Source organism: Brachycentrus maculatus, unplaced genomic scaffold (genome assembly GCF_059751285.1).
Source record: "Brachycentrus maculatus isolate JH-2025_06_01 unplaced genomic scaffold, ASM5975128v1 h1tg000315l, whole genome shotgun sequence".
Taxonomy (NCBI): domain Eukaryota; kingdom Metazoa; phylum Arthropoda; class Insecta; order Trichoptera; family Brachycentridae; genus Brachycentrus; species Brachycentrus maculatus.
The window spans coordinates 2499081-2521801 of NW_028281064.1; the positions used below are offsets into that span (position 1 = coordinate 2499081).

A 22721-nucleotide genomic window follows, 5' to 3' on the forward strand; every position below is an offset into this window, starting at 1 on the left:
TTATTTATTAAGGATCTGGTTGATTTTCTTGAGAGCCATTGTAGCAAGGAGGTGAGTTGATTGTCCGCTGTCTGCATGGAATTGCTCACCCATTCACAAAGTAGAATTGGATAGATGACATTCATATAGAGGAAAAAATATAATAATATCACAACGACTCCAACCATCTTTAGCTTTTACTTTTAGCTTAACTGTTTGTGTCATACTATATTAAAATCGTTTTTCTTTTCAGAGCGATCACACAACCAAAGGTCACGAGATTCTTCAGCTTAAAAGTGAACTGCGCCAAGTTAGGGAAAATTATGAAAGAAGAGAAAAAGAATTTACCAAATTAAGAACAGAGAGCGACGAAAGAGAGCTTCTAGTTAAACAATTACAGGCAGAAGTGCACAAATTAAATATAAGAGTTAAGGAATCCGATGTGGAACTTTTGCAAACCAAGGACCAGAGCAATAGGGAAATCGAGAAACTTAAAACCGAGTTGAAAGAGCTCAGGGAAGAGCTGTCCGATATATCCTTGAGCAATTACGAAGGCATCGAGGCGGGTCGCTCACTAAGGGGGATATACGATGTCTGCAAAACAGCCGAGTATCACTGGACATCCACAGACAGCAGTTTAGAGGACGCGGAAGTCCAGAGGTTGAACGGAGAATTACCAGACCCGCCATGCATGGACCACTGCCACAACAATGCCGAGATCGAAAGATTAAAAGTCGATATAGAGAGTAAGAAAAGGGAGTTCGATAGCGAGAGAAGAAAGTGGTCGGAAGAAAAAGAGAAGGTTTTAAGATATCAGAAGCAGTTACAATTAAACTACGTTCAAATGTACAGAAGATCGCGGGCTCTGGAATCCGAGGTGGAAAACTTGACTTTGGAGCTAGAACTCGGAAATAAAAACAAGAAAAATGTTGAAAAATTAAACAAAACCATCGAGCTATAATGCCGCTCATTGAAAATGTTATTTCGCTGTCGTATTTCCCCTGTAGAAGCGTATATCTACACCGCGGGTTAACACAACCAGTGAAACTGTACAAATACCAACATGGCGGTCACCTCATCTGTCGGAAGTAACACATATTGTGTCATTATATTATATTACTGCCTGTCACAGAATGATCAAAATACTATTAAGAGAAAATCATGAAGTTTTAAAGGTTTATTGTGATTGTGTTTACGTTAGGAAATATTTATTTTATAGAATAGTTTTGTTTTCTTATGATATTTGTATTACTTTTATTGGTCACGATCATTGCCGATGCAATCGAGCCATAATGTATTACAAGTGTTGTACTGAATTATAATATGATATGTACGTAAATATAACTGTTTAAGTAGTTATTACTTACACATATATTTCGAGATATAACGAGTGTTTTCATAGCTTATTGTACTTGTATTTTTCACAATAAATGCAATTATGAGACATATAAAGATTACTTTTGTTTATTCTCATTTTTCATGCAATACCCTTTGTACTACTGATGAATACAAAAAGGAGAAAAAATACAACTTTTAAATCCTGCCTTAATGGTAGATATACTCAGACAGTTGTAACTTAATTAAATATGTTAAAAGGCATTTTTAAAGTTTAACACGTTCATTACTGGCACGTAGCGGTCAACCGTCAACGCGTCACACGCGGTGTCAGCAATAAACGTATAATATTCTCTGTAAAATTAGACCTTACAATATTAACATATTTGGGCTGTAACGTATGAGTTTGGCTTGTTCATTGTTTGCCTAGTTAGAAAAATAATGATGTTATAAGATCATTGAATGAAAACAGTGCAACAAAATTTATACAATTTACTAAAAAAGAATAAAAGGTTTTTTTTATTTCTATTTCAACAAACTTTATTTGTGCGTAAAACATCAACGGCAAACAAAACACTCAAAGAAGTTATACCTTAAAATTTTAAAACTTAACATTACAAATACATCGCAAGATTTTTCGAAATCATGCATACTCCGCTACCTGCATTACCCGCCATAGTATAATATCACAATCTATCTACATCCAAATACTTTTACATTATTTCCCTAAAAGGAACATTCAAAAGCCTCAATTTTCTCATTTTCAACATTCAAGTAATTTTACTTAGTTTTTCATGACTGTTTTGTACTCCACTCAAGTAAAATGGTCTAACGAGTATTTAATCAATTAATTAAATATGTAATTACTTGCACACACGCAGTGTTGGAGCTAAACTCTCATACTCATCCCTTTTATATTAATCCTCATATAATATTAATGATGTATTAAATTGTGTGCAAACAAACTAACAATTTAATACATCATTTGATAGGTTTCATTGATATTTTGTCTTTTCAAAAGCGGGCACGGAAATTTGTTGGAATAAAAGTATGGCGTGCCCTAAATCCGTAGTTGTCCGTAGTAGCATTATTCGGTGCCAAGGAGGCTGGCGGTATAACATCAGTGACAGGCTTCACTTTCTTGGGTAGTTTATCTTTCTTAGTATCGGCTTCCTTCACGTCCATTACTCTGGACTTCTTGCGCCACTTGAACCACCAGTATTCGAAGCCGAGAGTGATGCACGCCAATCCGATGCCCATGAAGATGACAATGAATACGCCACCGATGTTTTGGATAGAGATACCGTCGGCTTGGTCGTCCACCTTGTCACATTTCTTGGATGCGGGGTTATTTGTCCACCAGTTTTCTTTCAGTTTTTCTAGTTTACGTTTGTTGAGTAGCTGAAGAATACTAAAAAATCAAGAAATTTAATATTAATAACTGTCTATAGTACCTCCTGTGAATCAAGAATTCACTTACCGTATGATGAGGTGTGGTTCATATTCATTTAGAAAACTATTTGGACACAATAAATGTAGGTACATTGTCAGATTTATTACTATGATCAAGGTTTGTGCGTTAATAGCTGTTTGAAATAAGTACAAATATATTGCTTGTACATATAAATGAAAACAAAGAAAAAAACATTTATCAAGTAAGTAGCTATATCAAATAATCAAAATATTGTTTGTTTACGAAACTGTAATTAGAGGGAGTTGAGGGGAAATGGGGAGAGGATCCAAAGAAGTGTATATGATACAGTTAGGGTGCTAAGGCTAGATAGTAATGTTCAGACATTTCTTGAAAGTTATCAGAGATGGTACATTTTCCACACGGAGAGGTAATTCATTCCATAGTCTGGCCGGTTGGACCGCAAAGGAATCACCGAAGGATGATTTGGAATAGAAATGTTCTCTCACAAGGTGTAGATAGACCATAATCAGAAAGGTACATGAAGTTGTCAACAAGATATTTAGGTGTATTTATCCTAGATTTTTTTTTTTTAAAAAGCTTACGCATTATTAAACTGATCCTTCAGAGGTGATCCTTGTTGCACGGCGATGGCGTAGGGTTTCCTAGAGAACTCTTCTCCTACCATTTGAAATTCACAACTTGTAAGGACCTGTAACAGTCAACCATGTAACGAGTAACCATAATCAGATTTCAAAATCAATTTGACTCTTCAGTACTTGGAAAATTCTTCGCTTTCATTTAATTAAAACAGATTTTCTTTAATTAAATTCCACATAACTGTTTTATAATCCTGAGATAATAAAATTGTCAAAAAATATAAAGAGAGGGAGAGAAAGATCCCCCACACGATGGACCGATCAAGTTAAGGCAGCAGCAGACACCTCGGTGGTTGGAGCGCTATGTGCAGCGCAGTCAAGAGATAACTGGAGAAGAGTCATTGCTTCCACAAGGGTCACAAACCTCAGTAATGAGGAGTAAGACGGAGAAGAGAAGAAGAAGAACACTGAGAGCAATGCACTATTTTAGAACCTAAAAAGTTACGCTTCTAAAAATTTTCTATTAAGTCATATTTTTCCTTACAGAATGGTCCCACTTCAAGGAGTACAATGCAATCATTTTATTGGTCTTTTATAATATGTGTAAGAGGATACAAAGATCAAAAGATACAGATAAAGATCAAGCAGGTAACAAAAGGGTCTAGATGCCATATGCTCCATTAAGGAAGATAAATAGAGAATGTATATATAATATATATAAGCGCCCTTGAGGTAGTATTTTACAAAAAAGGCGATTTATAAACTATTAAATTTTTTTTTTTTTTTTTCTAATTTTTATACCATTATTCGTCCGCCTCCATAGTATGTATAATAGTCAGCACGCTTGGCTACCGTTTTGAAGGTCCCGGGTCCGATTCCCAGGGGGGGTCAATTAAATAAAAGTGATTTTTTCACTGTACTAAACAATACTACCCTGGACTGGTTACCTGAAACGGAAAGGTGATGATCACCTTGCCTTCATGTGTTAACGATCAATATAACACTGCGTTTATTTGACGCAGTGCCCTATACACCATTGGGGTGCGGATAAGGGTTTGAAGAAGATATATATAAAGTGCACTTGAGATAGTATTTTAAGAAAATGGCGCTGTATAAACTATCCAAATTTATTACTATTTATATCATGTTTTTCTAATTGTTATACCTGATAGCGGACATCAGTAGCGTCGGCCAACCAGGCGAAACCTTCACTGGAAGACTTGGAAGCCCTCACCCGGTCCAGAGCCTCTTCCACAGTGTTGGGCAGCCCTGCCTCCTTCATGGCTTGCCACATCTTGGTGTATTTGTCGCTGACGGGGTAATCCCATACGGCCAGTTTGGCCCTCTCCACATCAGTCAGGCTGTCGTTCAGACTCATATCCTTCCAGATTCTAAGGAATACAAGCGAGTGGTCATTTGCAAAACAATCATAAAGGTTTACAACATTTTGAGTGTGTCCAAATACAGGGTCATTCATTTTTTGGTTTCGAAAGAAAAGCTAAATAAAACACACACAGCGATACATTTTTTATGATTTTTTTTTATTGAAACTACAAAATGAATGACTCTGTACTCGTTTACAAACCTGGATTATATCTAATTATAGGAGTTATTTTTCATATTATTTTTTGACATCTCAACATAGATAAAGAAGAATATGGAAGTCTGGGCATTTACGGGGCTTACAACCGTCATAGGCTGGTTTAAGTGATCACTTTACACATGTGTAGCATTTACCAATTCTACCCATGTTTGAAAACCACACTACTCAAATTCTTGGAAGTTCTATATGTATTTGATCCAATTTCAAAACATTGTGCTTGAATCACTAGAATTTCACTAAATACAAATTAAAATTCACCCGTAAATGCCCAGACATCCATATTCTTCTTCGTCTATGTTGAGATGTCAAAAAATAATATAAATCATTAAGGTGTCGGGTTGTGGTCCAGTGGTTAGTGTTGCGGACGCATGAGTTAAAGTTTCTGGCTTCAAACCCATCCTACTATAATATGATATCTATTTTTAAAAACGAGCCGTTTAGACGCACAGAAATAGTATGAAATTGAAGTATTTTCATAAATAATCCAAAACAGAAATATTTCTCTTTTCAATTAATTTAACACGTTGTAGTCGGGCGCTTCGAACAGTAGACTCTAGCCTATAGCGGACGTTTTTCGCAATTAGCGCAAAAATATATCGCTTCCTTAAAATTGACACAATTTCTAAACCAAACAATATTTTCGATTGAAATTTTCAAAGAAATCATATATGACATTTGATCATCAAAAATAAGTTATAATCATAATTTTTAATTAAGTATTCTGTATTTCACAATTTTAGAAGCCTTGTAAACTCTAAAAATAGTCTTCCCTTCCGAGGTATCATTCCCTATACGATGCTAATATATTCAAATAATAAAATACCAAACAGTAAACAAAACAGTGCGAGCGGTATGAAAAATAGTCCAATATGTGAAATGACTCAAACTACACCGGAGATTGAGATCGCATAAAAACTCTAGATTTCTGGCGATGCCTTTACAAGCGACACACTAGCCAATCCGGACAAGGCATCTCAAATAACATCAACAGACTGTCGCCTAGCACCCAGGTAGCAGATTACCCTTCAACGCGTTTTATTTCACGCTGATAACAAACCCGTGTATTGCCGTTTCCCGCCGATAACCGACAGTCGACAAAAACGGCATTTGCCGTGTCCCGCAGTTGACCGACAGTCCGCGAAAAACGGCATATGCCGTGTCCCGTCGACAACGTGTTAAAATGGTTTATTTTTTTTAAATATGTAATAATTATCTAAAAGATGTACTACTCTCTACTATTACTACCCTCACACTGTAGGGGTAGACAGAAAGGATGGAACATTCTTAATGTTCAACAGTATTCATTACATAACTGTGGAATTATTGAATTGGCTTTTATAATTGTCAATTTAACTATTTTTTTATATTTTTAAATTGAATACAAGCTGTATAATTCCCAAACAAATAAAATAAAACACCAAACTAGTGTGTCCTGACATGCATTCCTAGCCTCCCACATATCCATACATCTAGTAATACATGCACTCCGGTTACGTAGACTTTTGACACAACCACATTTTCGACTCTGATTCATCTGGTCGTGCCAATTTGTTTTGGGCCTCCTCGTTCTCTTCTCCTATTCGCATTTGCCAAATATACTTTCAAATTGTTTCATATTTAATTAATAAAACTTACTCATAAAAGCGTCCTTCAATATCCGACATTCTCTGGAAGTAGGTCATGGCGGCGGAGCCATTGAGTGGCGCATACTGGATCTTGTATTGTTTAGAGAGATCATCCAAGGACTCCACTGGAGTGTCCAAACGAGAGACCGTGAGAAAAGCAGCCAAATTCGCAGTGTAAGATGCAATTATTATGAATCTGTAAATTTTTATACATTTCTGTCATATTTTATTTAACACATTTCAAAGGGTGTTTTTTTACACCTAAGGAGCGCTGGCGACGGGATTTGATAATTATTTACAAATATGTGGTTAAGAATCAGTGGTTGGAGCGCTACGTGCAGCACAGTCAAGGGATAACTGGAGAAGAGTCATTGCTTCTGCAAGGGTCACAACCCTCAGCAATGAGGAATAAGACGGAGAAGAATGTAGTTAAGACCCTAACAAAGAGATTGGCGTATAATATTCATATAAAAACATTGGATAATTTTTTCTTTTGTGCCTTTGAAATGAAGCCAGCACAGAAGGTAAAAATACCCTTTCCCGTACTTATGTATAAATCGACCAAACGGGTAGAAATACATTTCCCATCCAAAGTGTGTTAAATTAAATAAGAAAAATAGGAAGAGGAGAACCATAGAAATGGCTATGGCACTCGGGAGTTGCACACCAATACTCATACAAGTCCTTAGTGGACTTTTTTCACTTTTAGCCTCTGTTATCTATCCATATAAAAAACTATTAAGTAACAAAAAAATAAAATTTTCTTCTTCTTCAAACCCTCATCCGCGCCCGATGGTGCATAAGGCACTGCATCATATAAACGCAGTGTTATCTTGATTGTTAAAACATGATTGGTGATCAGCCCTTCTCTTCAGGTACGAGTCTAGGGCAATATCAAAAATAAATATTAGAGTGAAAAAAATCACTTATATTTATTTGATCAGCGGGGGGGGGCTGAGAATCGAACCAGAGACCTCCAGTACAGTAGTCAAGCATGCTGATCATTACACTATGTAGGCAAAAAAATTAACTTTAGCAAGTTATTCAACCGTTAAGAGTGCTAAGTATCAATTTATCGACTCTGGTGGTTGCCAAAAGTGAGGCCGTCAACGGACCCCAGTGTATTTTGGCGCTTGGGCTGAGAGGTTATGTTACAGCGTGCACTGATCTCTAATTCTGGTCAATATTCCAGTTTGGATATTATTCCAGACTTATAATTCTAAACATACTTATAATATTTTTCATAATTACATTCCATGAAGAGATCTAAGCGCTAAGAATATCGCTTGCGAGAGCAAAAATCCAAATAAACAAAATTTTAGGTTTTTGATAAATATTTGTGATAGGATGAGGCAAACATCCTTACCCAAAGAGCCACCACGTTGCTGCCACCAATCTTCCTGATAGATTTTTAGGGGCTTCTCCGCCTCCCTGTGGGGTCAGGGAGGTCATACAGAACCAGAGGCACTCCTTCAGAGTGAACTCCCTTTGCTCTTCATCATCCTTGTACTTTTCCCTGTTATTCTGCAGGCTGTACGGACTCCAGCGATCAAACACCCACATCAGGAAGCTAAAACATACCAAAACATAATAAAATAAAACCTCATATGGACAACAGCCTCAGAGAATGGTTAGGTGTTATGTCTGATCAGTACTTCTATACGGAGTAGAATCGTGGACCCTCAAAGTCAGCACTATTAACCGACTAGAGTCATTTGAAATGTGGCTACGTCGTAGAATGCTATGCATTCCATGGACCCATATGATCGGCAATGAAAATGTGCTCCAAAGAGCAAGAGCAGGGAGACAGTTGCTGACTGATATCAAGGTCCGGAAGGTGTCCTATCTGAGGCATGTGCTGAGAGGAGAGAAGTACGAGCTATTGAACCTAATCATAAATGGCGAAATAGAGGGTCGACAAGGTGTGGGCAGAAGACAAATCTCCTGGCTCCGGAATATACGAGATTGAACGCAGATCAGGACAGTTGAGGCACTGTTTAGAGTTGCCCAAGACAAGGACAATTACTCTCAAGTGATAGTCGACGTCAGGGGGACCTGACGTGACACAAACAGAAGAAGAAGAATAATGTAAAACCTCTTTTTTGATCTTTAAAATTAATGTAATATAGTCTTATCATATGCTGGTGCAAACGTAGGTAAATATGAGGCCAATCAATCTTCAATTAAACACACAAAACCAACAAAAGGGACAAAAAACATACCTCGTGAAAAAATAAGCTGCCAAAATAGACAGCCACACGTCATTCTCCAAAACTGTCAGAAACTTGAACAGAGAGGTGGGCGAAGTCGGTTGTTTCATCAAAATTGTTATTCCGACGAGATCATAATACGGAACCGTGAAATCGACCACATTCTCTCTCTCGGCCATGACAGACATGGAACCCAGGGCGATATCGGCCTTCTTGTCCATAAGTTCCTTCACCATTCCGTTCCAGTTGGCATTTTCGTCCATATCTCCAAACTTTCCATCAGCCACTGGGTATACAGTGTAGTCGAATTTGACAATATCGCGTATCTCATCAATGAGGTCGATACAATATCCCTTATAACCCTTTGGGGCAGTTTCATCTTTTATCATAAACGGAGCTTGCTGAAAATAATCATTTTGCATTATTGTTTTATTTTTTCATAATTTTGGAACATTCACCGAAAACAATTGAAACAATATATAAATACACAAACTACATTAACCTGCCCGGCATGAGTTTCTGCAGACAAAACTGTATCTAGGGAGGGTTTTTTCTTCCTTTTTATTATTTTTTATCATAGGCAAGCAATATATTTTCTTGAATAAAAATAATATTTACACCAGTAAATATGATTATATCAAATTTATCCATGTTTTATTTAACGAATTTTATTTGACGACAACATCACACAAACTTTGTTTTAAGTAAAATGTCATGGATAAAACAGAAAAAAACACATCACTTTGGTGTATATTCATCTGACAGACCACATTTCAGCTGCATTCAATCACGTTTTCCAACTCCATGCATCATCTTTCATTTGCCAACTTCATCTTTCTTTTACCAACTCCGTGCTTCACTTCTGTACTGACAAATTACATATATCTAATGCTCATACTTATGAAATCAATGTGCTATTTATTTCATTTAAATCCTTTTTAAGAGAAATTGAACAATGTGAAATAGTATTTTTATTTACCTCAACCGTCACTACGCGATATACAATTTGAGCGGTGTAATTTTTCATGATAGTAGGGTCAACTAGCTTCAAGTCGTTGTTTAATCCGGCTTTCCAAGTCCCCAAAGGTTTTGTACCAACGGAACCGCCATTTTTAACAGTCACGGCGTTTATTTCCATTGTGAACTCCATAAAACTCTTTCCGTTAATTCTTAGCTCATCAGACATATAAAATGGTGCGTATGTTGGGGGCTCATTTGACTGGAAAAAGATATGCATAAACATGTCAGTAGTTTAATCTCTCTATGCATATTGCGCCAACCGTAGGACCATAAAATACCAGGTCACATAGAGTGTGGCCTCACGTTTGGGGCAAAGTAATTATTTCCAGATTACGTTGGAATTTAGACTACCAAAGCCATCTATTGATGACACAATATAATAAAGTCATTTATCGGCTAGTTACATGTGTTCCTGACTGAACAATAATGTTTTAAAATGTCATTAATATCTACTCAAATTTTCTCTTTAACCAAATAAGGTTAAAGATACATACTTATTTGGTTGAAGGTAAAATTTATCATGTAGCCCAGATTTTTGCAGACTTATTTATCAGAATCATTTTTATTTTTAAAAAAAAACTTATGAAGAGCATTTTCTATTACAGATGGGGTTTCAATAAGTATCTCTCAGTACCTAGGTGTTCTTTTTTTTCTTATTGTAGGCCTTGCGGCCTGTTTTTAAAAGGGATTAGCCTCCTGCAATGTCGATTCCCAGCTATCGACCCATCTCTTTGGTGGTCTGCCCGGGAGTCGTCTACCATGGGGTTGAATATAATAGGCCGGCATTTGCATGCTTTATTGACCTCATTAAGGCGTTTGACCGAGCCAGACTTAATGATATAACGCAAATACTGGCTGAAAGAGGAGCGCTCCCGGTAATAGTCAACATAATCAGGCAACTCGACTCACCTATGTGTTGACAGTGATAAAGATAACTATTTACCAGACCTTGAATTCCACTAAAACTGTGTACAATTCCGAATTGCTAATGAAAATTTGTTTTGCCATCACTAAAAACATTATTTCGGCAGGTGGTTCATGCCACCCAAAAATAATTTAATAAGTTTTTTACCTGAAGAATTAAAGATTTTAGGTCAACAGTCCTATTTGGGGAATTCTTTCCATCATACTCATCACATGTCAGATAGTCCAGCTTCTGCAAGCTTCCAAGTCTCAAGAGTTCACTGAAATATAAAATGTAAGCCAGAGATGGGTATCGGAAAAATTTGGTAGAACATTAAATCTTAAAAAAAAAAAAAGACTATTATATCTTTTATTATATAACATTAAACCACGAGTGTAAGTCCCTTTCCAAGCACAAGAGCACAGACTCTTTTATGGAGAGGCACAGCGAATCGAAATATAAAAGTTCTCCATATGTATAAATGATTCAAATGTATTATGTTATAAATAAAAATGTAAACATATTAAATGAATAAAAAAATTTAAAAAAAACAGTGAATTTTATTAGAATCTCGGAGAGTTAAAATAGCATCCGAGTGAGCGTCTAGTTAGCTGAGCTGGGATGCCTATCGGAGTATACAGAATAATTATCAGAGCAGAGGTCAACAAAAAAGAGAAATAGAGAATCTTCCCATATATTATATTGGCTTTCTGTGGGTATATCCTGGTTTGCCGAAAAAATACCAATCTTCAATATTAACATATTGTTTGCGGGAAAAGCATCTTTTACATACTGTCAGTAGAGAGCAGGAGACGCTTTTTTATTTATTTATTCGGGAATTGTACAGCTTTACATTTAGTAAAAGTATAAATAAAAAATTATTACATTCATAAATAAAAGAAAGCCAATTACTCAATATCAATGTCGTTAAATGTTCTTGTTAAAAATTGCTAATAAGCGTTATATTTGCTTACTTTTGCTAAAGGACAAGAGATGCCAAAAAACACTGTACAGATCGAAATTGTATTTGTGGTTACTTGTGATTAGTTTACTGAAGGTCGGGCGACAGACTGAGTATAATCAGGGTCGAGGTTGATGAAAAAACTGCCCGCAAACAATGTGTTAAGGCGCTTTGAATTTGGAGATGGAACGGCTTCATTTAAGTTATTATGATCTATGATTATTTTTCAAAAAGCATTTTCCTATGTAACCAATAATGCTTGTTGCTTCTTTAATATGTATTCCCAAAGCAAAAAAACAGTCTTTACAACTGATACTATCTATGACTATGACTATGACTGTGAGAACTATGACTATCAGCCAATTATGGTCCAAGAGAATTTGTTTCTAGAACTTACCTTGTGGCTGTGAAGGTTTTTATTGCCAAGTCAAAATAAAATGCCGAAGCGATTTCTGGTTCTCCATTCATGCTGTAAGATGTTTTCATCTTCCCAAGTCTGTCACGGCTAGTGGGCTCCGGTACCGGCTTCAAGTAGATGATGGTCGCATCCTCACAAGTGCAGGAAAATTCCCCTTTATCTTGGGTCAGGGCATACCAAGAATATGTGTTGGAGAAGTATTTGTTGGCTTGAGCAGCGTCGAGAACATTTTTGATGGTTTTGAGATTTCCGAGGATAAAGAAATTGACAATATCTAATTCACGAAGACTTGTCAACTGACCTTTGATATCATCGACACTAGAACTTTTGACAGGTGATATGACATGACGCGTCGGAATGTTTTGTAGCAAGGATTTATACTTATGGTCCATAACTGAAAACAAAATAGATTTTTATTGATGCACATCTGCATTGATGATGAAGTTATCTAGATGGAATATGGGTGTCTGGGTATTTACATGTTTCACGACCTGTTACTGGCTGGTTTAAGTAGTCACATAAAGTAGATACAATTATACTAGAGTTGTAATGGACAATGATTTGATCGGATACCAGATATCTGCCAAGGCTTTCAAGCAACAATTTTTTTTTTGTGAGGTCAAGGGATCTCGCATCCCTTATGTCGCTGCGACCATATTAAGTTTATTGTGACCTAGCGCCGAATATTAGGTGATATGATATGTGTGTTTACAAAATATGTGTTTCGAGCGCTTCCAACTCACAACACAGAACAGCACTTGGCTTTACTGAAGGTTTCAAAGGGTTCTTCAAAAAAATCATATATGCTATCACTCTCAAACAAACAAGAAACAAAATTAGGTTTATCAGTTTTCAGGTAGAGTCGTTTAGGGGTCTTTAAGGGGGTTTGAGGGGGGGTTTTAACTGACCGGAGCATTTCGTCATAACATAACGTCGTAACATTGCTCGCGGCGAGCATCAGAGAGCATCCGGAACTATGGATGGAGCGCTCGGCTCGGTGTACTGACTGCCTGAATGCTCGCATCGTAACATGTTACGTTACGAGGAAATGCTCTGGTCAGTCTCCACCTCAAGGAGTAAAACATTGTTCTCCCTCTAGACCAGTGGTTCTTAACCATGCAGGTACCGAACCCCCCCAGTTTCATATGCGCGTTTACCGAACCCTTAATTGGAAAAAAATATTGCTAGATTCATATATTCCTTTCAAATAATATACTAGATCTATTGGATAAATAAATACATCATATGTTATATCATTTTTCATGATTTTTGATATATTCCTTTCAAATAATATACTTGATCTTTAGATAAATTAATATGTCATACGTTGTATCATTTTTTATAATATTGTACAAGTCAGGTGTGTGTTTGGCCTCTGCCGAACCCGGGAGGCTGACTCACCGAACCCCTGGGGTTCGATCAAACCCAGGTTAAGAACCACTGCTCTAGACATTTAGATTCTCGAAATTTTAAATTTAAACTCACCAAAGCTCTCATCAAACAGAATGGCCGCGTTGGTGATATCTTGCTTAACCACAATGGCACGGACACACTCGGCAATCATGTCGGCCGGCGGCATGACCTGCAGAAGGAACTTGGCCTGGCTGCTGTCCAGAGATCTCCACTGTCGGAGGTCACCATCCTGCCCGAAGGAACCAGTCACTGTGGGCAAGGCCAGGGCTGCCGTGAAGGACTTCACAGTCTCCGAGGCCACTCCTGTCATTGTGAAGTCTAAAACCACATGAGGGGGTTTCTTGGAAACCACCATATCGTTGTACTTGCGGCATACTGGAATAGATAATAGAAAATGATAAAGACGTATTTAAATCCGGCCGCCGCAATATAGAAAACAGGAAAAACTAGTTAATTTGTATCGGGAAACAAAACAAAACTGAAAACAGGAGGAACAGTTTTGTTTTTTGACAGTTCGAAATAGTGATGAGCGGTTATTTTGCTCTTTCGATTTTCAATATCGATTTTACAATTTTGAGCAGGAATTATTTTTATTATTGATTTACGTAATAAAAATTAAAACGTAAGATAAGAAGTTGCGTTAAATTTGTATTTAATCAGTTGGTCATCAGGATCTTAAATAAGTTCTAGCAAAATCTTACAACGAAAAAATATGGATATGAAAAAATTTCTAGAACGTAAAATTATTTATCACAAATTTAAAAATAAAAACAGTTTAATTTTTTTTAAAGTAAACCCTCTAAAAAGTACAAAGCATATAAACCGTACTAATTACTGTAATTATGCTATGAAACGTATCATTTGCACAAACAAGCATTTTCAGTAGCAAGAGTGCGTTGCATTTTTTTAGTACTTAAATGACACGTTTTTTATTCGAATTAGTTAATGGATTTTGTTTTAAATTGTTTTGTACGTAAAAATAACGAATTGCACTAACAATAAACATAAGATACTTTTAGCACTTTCTTACCTTCAAGAAGTTTTCTTATTCTTGATAAATTTCTAATTCTACTAGAGAATATTTAAAATGATTCATTTTGAACTAGAAAAACAAGTATGAGTAATCACAAAACGGTTAAAAATAATAATAGGTATCTACCTACGACATTGTTACACAAAATATATGTAATATTAGGTAATATAAGAATGAAAACTGTCACTCCCTGCGTTTACCGACTTAGCGTCCTTGGGCTAAGTTTTTAGGGGTGCTCGTGTCTCTTCAATGTCATATCGATGACTGATAAAAAAGGAAAAGACCTCACCATTTTTTCAGGTTTTCAGAATATTAGAACACTTCAACAACAGTCGATAAAGTAAAAGATTTTCCTTCCAAAGCTTTTCAGATTGCAATTATTTTTTCGACGAGGGAGGGTTTGGTCCAATTCATTTTCTAGACGTTTTTGGATACCGAATATGATATATATTTTACTTACGTTGTTCCAAAAGTCCCTTGGCGTCACTTCTGTTACCTATGACCTCCACAGCCTCGACAGCTAACCCAAGATTCGGATTTCTTCTGACATACTCCTGAGCAACTTTAAATGCCCTGTCAGCCACCGTGTTGTATTCTTCGTTCACGAAGACTAAAAGTGATAAAGTCAATACGGTTACTTCATTTATTTACGTAAATATATATTTGTCATGTTAGAAGCACAGTAAAGCAGATGATCATGGATAATAATTATAATATATTATTAGATTTAAACCAATATTTTTAGCTTTTCCACTTTATTTTAATTTGACCAGCGACCGGGTTTCGTCGTTACCGACATCATCAAACTGGTAATTATTATAAGATCAGAGAATCGATTGCAACAATATCATGTGGCGTTATAAACATAATATAAATTCGGACTGACGAATATTCCTACCGAAAATAACCATTTATTACCTATAAAGTGCCTCATTTATAACTTTTATTATTTATTATAAATTATTTATTCAGAATTTTGTGACATGTTTCAAGGTAGTTTCGGCACGCCACCACTGTCTACTTTAGCATCATTGCGCATTTCTAGTTCTTCTACATTTCTTAAAAGCAAAAAACCTGTTTACTAATTAATACCTAGTAAGCACTCGAAAATAATGTTTGATTACATTTTCATTATTTATCACCGTTAAATAATATAAAACAGCCAAATACACAACATGGGTAGGAATAATGCCCCAATCCCGAATAGCTTTTTAAGACCCAGCAGTTGCGACCACATGCTTGATTTATTATTAAATTTTCGATTAATCAGCCAGACATAGTGCGTTTATTATTTGACTTAACATTTTCAGGATGTTTTGTTGATCTTCTTTTAATTATATAAATATTTGTCCAAAAAGTAGGTCATATACCTGATGGTGTGAAAAACAACGTCATTGCAATGTTCCAAATAAATATTGCACTTGGATTCACGATGCAAAACAACGCAAAGTACAAAATTTTACGTGTCAAAAAAACATTTAATAATAAATAGATTTAGTATTTTATAAACAGTTTTAAATATATTTAGTATTTTAGTTATATTTGTTAAACTGTCATGGGTTGATATTTTGTATTTGTCGAATAATTACTCATATATTTGAGTATTGTTCCTGTAATATAAATAATAATTTTAATTAAATTATAATTCAGTGGTTTTTGTTTATTTATAAGACGGAAATTGAAATTAATTTTTTTTTTAAATTTAATTGAAATTTTAATTATAATGTGATATCGGACCCGACAAATACATATAAGTACATACATACCTACACAGCAATTTTTAAAAAGCACAGGTAGTCATAAGTATCATACATAAGTAGGTTATAGATAATATTATTAAAAAATATTAATATTATTAAAAATTTATAATATTATACTACCTATCTTTTTTTATTTTACGTACGGCGGTTTGCGTAAAAATATGCACTTTCATGTTTTGAGATTTATAAAAAAATAATATTTTATTTCGTTTTATCATTACTCGTTACTGCAAATGTCGATGAACTTAATGTCAGAATATTTTTTCAGGTGTTAGCACGATTAATTTTATTAGCACTAACATAAATTGGCAAACTGTGTCAACAAGTTGCCTGCCGACTCTCTGAATTTGTGGGCCAAATAATAAAAGCATATAATGTATATTTGAATCACTAACTTTGTGATATTCCATTTTATAATTTAATTTAATACTTTGAAATATACTTACAAATATTTTAAATTAAAAAGGCAATTAATAATAATTTACAACTAATAAATACTCAAGTAAACGATTTTTCTAAATGTCCGTTTTTCTAAATTTGTTTCCAATCACTCAACATCCCTGATCCCTTTTGACTGTGACTGCTGATCAATACAAAAATTAAATTAAGCCACTTGAGATCTACCCAAGCTCTTTAGCCCAACTCTCAAAATATTTTGAATATTGTTAAGTAGATAGTGTTTTAGTATTAATCAGTCTTGATAAAGAAGCGATTAGCTTCAGAACTGGTAGAGATTATAATTGAGTTATAATAAAATATTTATAGTTATTTTAGAACAAAGTTACATTTTAATTATAGAATAAAAGTATGTTTTGAATTCGCTGTAAAAAAAACATGATGAAATAATATTTGTCGTAGTATAATATTTTTAACTATCAACAAATCGTAATAATTCAAATCAGAGGATCAAAATGACAGATCAATCTGAAATGTCTCTCCTTGTTCCGTTGTTCAGATTTTTACAAATATGTAGGTTAATAATTAGAGAAAAGTAGCTATCATTGGGCCGGTGGCAGTCCATTGATTGGGCCACTTAGGCATATCTTAAAAATACTTAATTTGCTTTGAAGTCATAAATTATTACCGATCCATTTCTTTCTCGGTTTCTCTTCGGCCATGGTTTATAAAGGATAAGAGTGTGTCCATGATACTATGATACAACAGTAAAATAAAAGAGTTAAGCCTGTATAATTTATTGAACTATAATTAAGTATGGAACATTTGCGGAATTATTCAGGAGGTTAAATGTATCACTGTAGCACATTTGTAAAAATGTTGGTTAGCAAAGCATTACATCATTATTTTCAAAAAGTATGTATAAAATGGTATCTTTGCTATTAAACTGTTGAACCAATCAATTAAACTTTCAAAAGTAAGTATGGATTTTCCAATGTTTGTTTGAAATTGCTAGGAAAATAATTCAATTTCGCACACTCAAAAATGTGCCCTCCGTTTTTTGTTACAGTTTTTATATATGTATTTGAGTTATTAATCAGACTGAGTGCCTAATTTTTCCGTTATATTATTTTATGTATAATTTCCAAAATACTTACGGACATTGATGTTTTGCGTCGTCTGTCCGAAGATGGCTTGAATCGTGCAGAAAATAATGAGTAAGCGATTAAACATGTTTACTAGAAATAAGACTCGAATACAGTCTGACCCGGTCCCGAATCACATCATGGTGCTACTTATGGCTAATGCGGACTAAGGGATGGTACATAATGATGGCCACGTATATCGACAGGGGATAGCGATTGTTAATCCACCTTCAATGTCGTGCTGTATGTTTGCAACCATCGTTTCCAAGGGGACGACCACTGTGTGTACACATCGACTGTCCATTTTAGTAAATATTGCCCCATTTTCCCAATAGCCTATTTCACCAACCACAGCACTTAACTATTATTTATGTCCATACATTAGTAATCGATTCGCATACTCTGATATAGGACACCCTCGACTTTCGCGTATAAAAGCGTATCTTCAACAATCGGATTTGATGATGTTTTAAATGTTTTAAATACTTAAAGCCCATTTTTTATTCTTATGATTTCAATGAGAGAAAGAAAATTTTATAATTTTTACAATATTAATATAAATCTGTCATATTCTTTATTGTAATAGCCGGACAGTGTCTGGATTCAATACTCCTATACACCGAATGCAAAACCTTTGCAATGCGTGGACCATATCGATATCTGGAATATGTCACTTTCTAACTATAAAGCAATAATAATTACAATATTTCAGGCTAATGCATAATTCCTTGTTTGGTATATGTTTATCCTTGTTAAGATAAGTACTTTTCGAACCAATAATATACAAACTTAAAAAAAAGAAAACATATTATTTCATCATATTATTTTATCATAAAGTTTACATGTAATATATTATAATATAAGTTATTATGTACAAATTGGCAACGGCCGTTCATAAAGGAAAAAAATGTTATTGTTGCCCAGAAATCAGTAATGGAAAAAATACTTTTAAGTTCCGAAAGGGACTACCACAGAGGAAATATTCAAGAAATCACAACTTATGACAGTCAAACAACTTTATGCTAAAACAAATTTTTGTACATTCTCACGTATCACTAGAATGCATCTCCCACCAAAGCACACAAATCACAATTAACATGCTTAATGGAAACGTACATAAAACCAAGTGATCCAAAACAAAGAAACACATCAAACAAAACCTAACATATACCTCTTTTGGTCAAAAGTTTATTACACAATAAACTTTGATTATTGTGCAATAAAGTTGTACAAACTGCTTCCATTATTCATAAAGTTATTTAATAAAGAAACTATGTATAAAAGAGCTATTCATAAATGAATAATGAAGGGGGATAGATCTGAAATAAATCGGATCATTGTCTTATTTTTTGCACGTCATAAACAATTTACTTTTCATATATTTTTTTAAGTATTGATTGGTAATTTTAATTAGGCCCCTGTATCGGACAGACTATGCGCGGAACAGCACAGTATCACGCCTAACGCACTCTTATAACCACAGGTTTGATCAAATTGATTTTTTTACTACCACAAAAAATAAATTCAAACAAAATATTATAAAAGTGCTAACTGAGCAAGATGCATCTTTACACACTTAGGCTGTAGGTTGTGGTCGTGGAGAGGATCTGGGCTGAGTTCTTGGTTATGTTTTGAGCATTGGATTCAGTATAGGGTCCAATGTGCGAAGCATGTTCGGAACTCGGCTTAGGGATAATTCACGACTATAACTCTAGGCTTTGTACACTCTTTACTCTAACACAAAATACACTAATACAACACACCACACCACACCACACCACACCACACGCCACATCAAACACATTTTATTTTGAGCTTAATAGTATATTTACTCTTTCTTGTTGTTATATATATTATATATCGTTGTATAAAATGTGAAATCAGTAATTGGCCTCATTATTGGCTCCTTATATTGTATATCTATATTATTTTTGGTAATGGCTGTTGATTTCCAATAAATAAATAAAAAGGATGTGAAATAGAGAATACTGCGAAAGTCTAGGGCCACCTGTATTTGAAATTACTCAGAAAATAAAATTTAAAATATTTTACAAAAATCGTTTTCGTTCGGCGTTCTATTATACTCTGAATGTCAATATTGTAATAAGTATGATGTTTTAAAAAGACTTTGGAGGGTTGAATTTCAAATAACACTGGAGACCGACATTCATATACCTTCTTTTAACCCCTATTCGCACCTAAGTGGTACTTAGGGCACTGTATCGAATTGACGCGGTATTAATTTGATCGTGATTACTTATACGAATACACGGTGGTTCATGAATTTCGTAGTGGAAATATTTAACGGGATACAGATGCTGTAAGTGAATGACCTTAGAGGGAAGGACACAGTTCTATAGGAAAGGAAATGGAGGATAAATAATAGGTACCTTCATAATAGTAAATAAATAAATAAATAATAGGTAGCAATGCCTAGTAAAATATTTTCAAATAAAACCCACCTGTCGCAAGTGTTGCTAAGCCGAAACACGCATAGTCCTTTATTAATTAATCAGGGAGGTAGGTAGGTACTCTTGATAACATAAAAATAAGTCATTACAGGCTCCATTATTTTCCACGATATTTAAAAACTGAAAATCGATTATTTCTGTTCATCATACCAAAAACATTTTTTTAAAGTCTGAAATAGGAAAATTCCACCGTATTGCTAACTCGTTTATTTTTAACTTTAATAAAATGATAATTAGAAAATACATAATTAAATTTCCTGTTCGTTTGGTTGTCACCGTTTTTAGTTGAAAATACGCAAGTTATTTGATACGCAAGTTGAAAATAAGCAAGTTATTTGATATAAAAAAACGCACTATCTTAATGTGCTGAGAATCGATATATCGACTCGACTAGTATATTTTGCCAAAAGCGCGGCCATCGATATTTCGACAATGACGCAATGTGTTTTGGGGATCGAGCTGTGGGTTTATATTGCATCGTGCGCGTTTCTAGTTTCGATTCGTCATTAATATTCACAAGTAAATACATTTAACTAGTTTTTAGTGAAAAATAGATCATTTTTAACAAAAATGGACCATTTTTGCAAAAAAGTCTTCAGCAATTTTAGCATACATATAAGAAAAAAAAAATAATAGTCGGAATAATCGGTGGGCATGTATGAGGAGATGCATGAACATGGAAGAGACGAAGAATGTTTCCAAAGGCAGCAGTGCTGTGTCGTTCTATCCTCTTTACCTACCACTGCGGGGAAGCGACGTGATGGTTAGTTAGTTAGTTATATAAGTAAAAATCTCAGCACTAAATAAGTAAAATTTAAAATGGCAGCTAACAAAACGTGTGTTAGCGTCCTAAAAAATATGGATTTATGCTAGAAATGATTGTATAGAACGATTACAAAAGAATTCAATTCACCCAACTTCATCGATTTTTATATATGTACATACATACATGTATGTATATATGGCGATAAAACTTAATTCGTTGTTGACGCGTCAGGTAGGACACACACTACGTAAAATATAATATTGATTGATTTGGAAATAACTGTGGCTGAACATGTCTAATTTTTTTTTTAACAAGCACTTGTGTACACCACTATTTTCGAGAGCTACAAATGTTCTCATCTCGAAACTGGTAAATAAGCCTTAGTGTAATAGTCAGCACTCTCGGCTACCGTACTGGAAGTCCCGGGTTCGATTCCCAAGGGGGGGGGGTCAAATAAATACATATCGCTCACTCCTTTCAAGAACGTCATAAATCAAAAAACTTGCTTTCTCAGGTAAACGTTTTTAAAGTTTAAAAATATAACACAATGTATTAAAAATAAATATCAAGCCACTTATTGAACTTTTTACTGTGCAACAGATCTTTTAGGTAAAACCTGAAGGTTTTTTTTCCATTTGAAAAATATATAGTATATTTAAAAAAATAATTAAACGATACCTTTTCTTCAAAATGCAAAAACCACACTTTCTGCCCTGTAGCGTGTAAATATTAAGTTAAAAATATGCCGCTTTTGCTGGGATATAGTATATTTTCTGGGCATTCCGAAAACATGCACAACTGAAAATTGTCGATTTTTGATTTATGACGTTCTTGAAAGGAGTGAGCGATATGTGTTTTTCACTCAAATACTTATTCAATATTACCCTGGACTGATACCTAAAGCGGAAGGCTGATCACCTTTCCTTCGTGTGACAACGATCAAGATAACACTGCGTTTATATGATGCAGTGTTCTATGCACCATTGGGTGCGGATGAGGCTTTGACGAAGACAATGTATTTTGTTTGTTAGAGCTAAAATCACTCGTAAATGGATGGAGGCTTAGTAAAAAAATAATGATTAAACAGTTATATTAGATTATAATTAAATATTATTTTAGAAAAGCGCCACAATAAAATTAATTATGAAAATACCTGCTATGGTAGGTATTTGTAAATGAGTCATGTTACAGCTTTCTTCTAAAATATGGTACAGAATAGAAAATACCTACTAGGTATTTAGAAATAAGTCATATGGCGTCATACTAAAACTTAGAATGAGACAGTAAATATATACTAGGTATTTGTTGATGAGTCATGGTTCATTATCATACTAAAATTTAGAATGAGACGTAAATACCTACTAGGTATTTGTTAATGAGTCATATTACAGCGTCATACTAAAATTTAGAATGAGATAGTAAATACCTACTAGGTATTTGTTGATGAGTCATGTTACATCGTCATACTAAAATTTACAAAGAGATAGTACATACCTATGAGGTATTTGATGAGTCATGTTACGGCGTCATACTAAATTTTGATATGGAACAAAAGATACCTACTAGGTATTTAGTAATGACTCATATAGTGTCATGCAAAAATTATGATGAAACAGTAGATACCTACTAGGTATTTGATGAGTCATGGTTCATCATTGTACTAAAATTTGGT

The 22721-nt window shown here is 34.6% G+C and overlaps 2 protein-coding genes across 9 annotated transcripts in view; one reads left to right on the forward strand and one right to left on the reverse strand.

Moving 5' to 3' along the window:
- LOC148304481 (leucine zipper putative tumor suppressor 2 homolog) overlaps positions 1-1431 on the forward strand; it is a 232201-nt gene extending 230770 nt beyond the window's left edge. For all 4 annotated transcript variants that reach the window (XM_088268239.1, XM_088268240.1, XM_088268241.1 and 1 more), the window contains one exon: positions 233-1431. In XM_088268239.1, coding sequence (XP_088124365.1) covers positions 233-940 — 708 coding nt within the window. In that variant the 3' untranslated portion in view covers positions 941-1431. The remainder of the gene's footprint in view (positions 1-232) is intronic.
- Positions 1432-1827: 396 nt separating this feature from the next.
- On the reverse strand, positions 1828-15123 carry Ir25a (ionotropic receptor 25a). 5 transcript variants are annotated; one of them, XM_088268246.1, is made up of 11 exons: positions 14972-15123; positions 13551-13853; positions 12045-12459; positions 10855-10966; positions 9742-9981; positions 8775-9163; positions 7919-8122; positions 6563-6748; positions 4490-4715; positions 3331-3437; positions 1828-2725 (listed from the first exon to the last, which is right to left on the reverse strand). In XM_088268246.1, the coding sequence occupies exons 2-11, from the start codon at positions 13831-13833 to the stop codon at positions 2329-2331; spliced, it is 2559 nt and encodes an 852-aa protein (XP_088124372.1). In that variant the 5' UTR covers positions 13834-13853; positions 14972-15123; the 3' UTR covers positions 1828-2328. The 5 variants fall into 5 exon arrangements, with proteins under 5 accessions (XP_088124372.1, XP_088124369.1, XP_088124370.1 ...); XM_088268243.1 differs by lacking the exon at positions 14972-15123 and adding an exon at positions 14509-14777; XM_088268244.1 differs by lacking the exon at positions 14972-15123 and having other exon boundaries at positions 13551-14188.
- Between the last annotated feature and the right edge of the window lie 7598 nt (positions 15124-22721).

Bases quoted from the DNA above. Each gene is read 5' to 3' on its own strand.
- Ir25a (XM_088268246.1), bottom strand. From the start codon at position 13,833: ATGGTGGTTTCCAAGAAACCCCCTCATGTGGTTTTAGACTTCACAATG. The intron at 8,123-8,774 runs GTATGTTTTTTG...GGTATGTTTTAG, and splicing joins GCAGCTTATTTTTTCACGAG to CTTCCTGATGTGGGTGTTTG. The intron at 4,716-6,562 runs GTAAGTTTTATT...TGTATTCCTTAG, and splicing joins ATTGAAGGACGCTTTTATGA to AATCTGGAAGGATATGAGTC.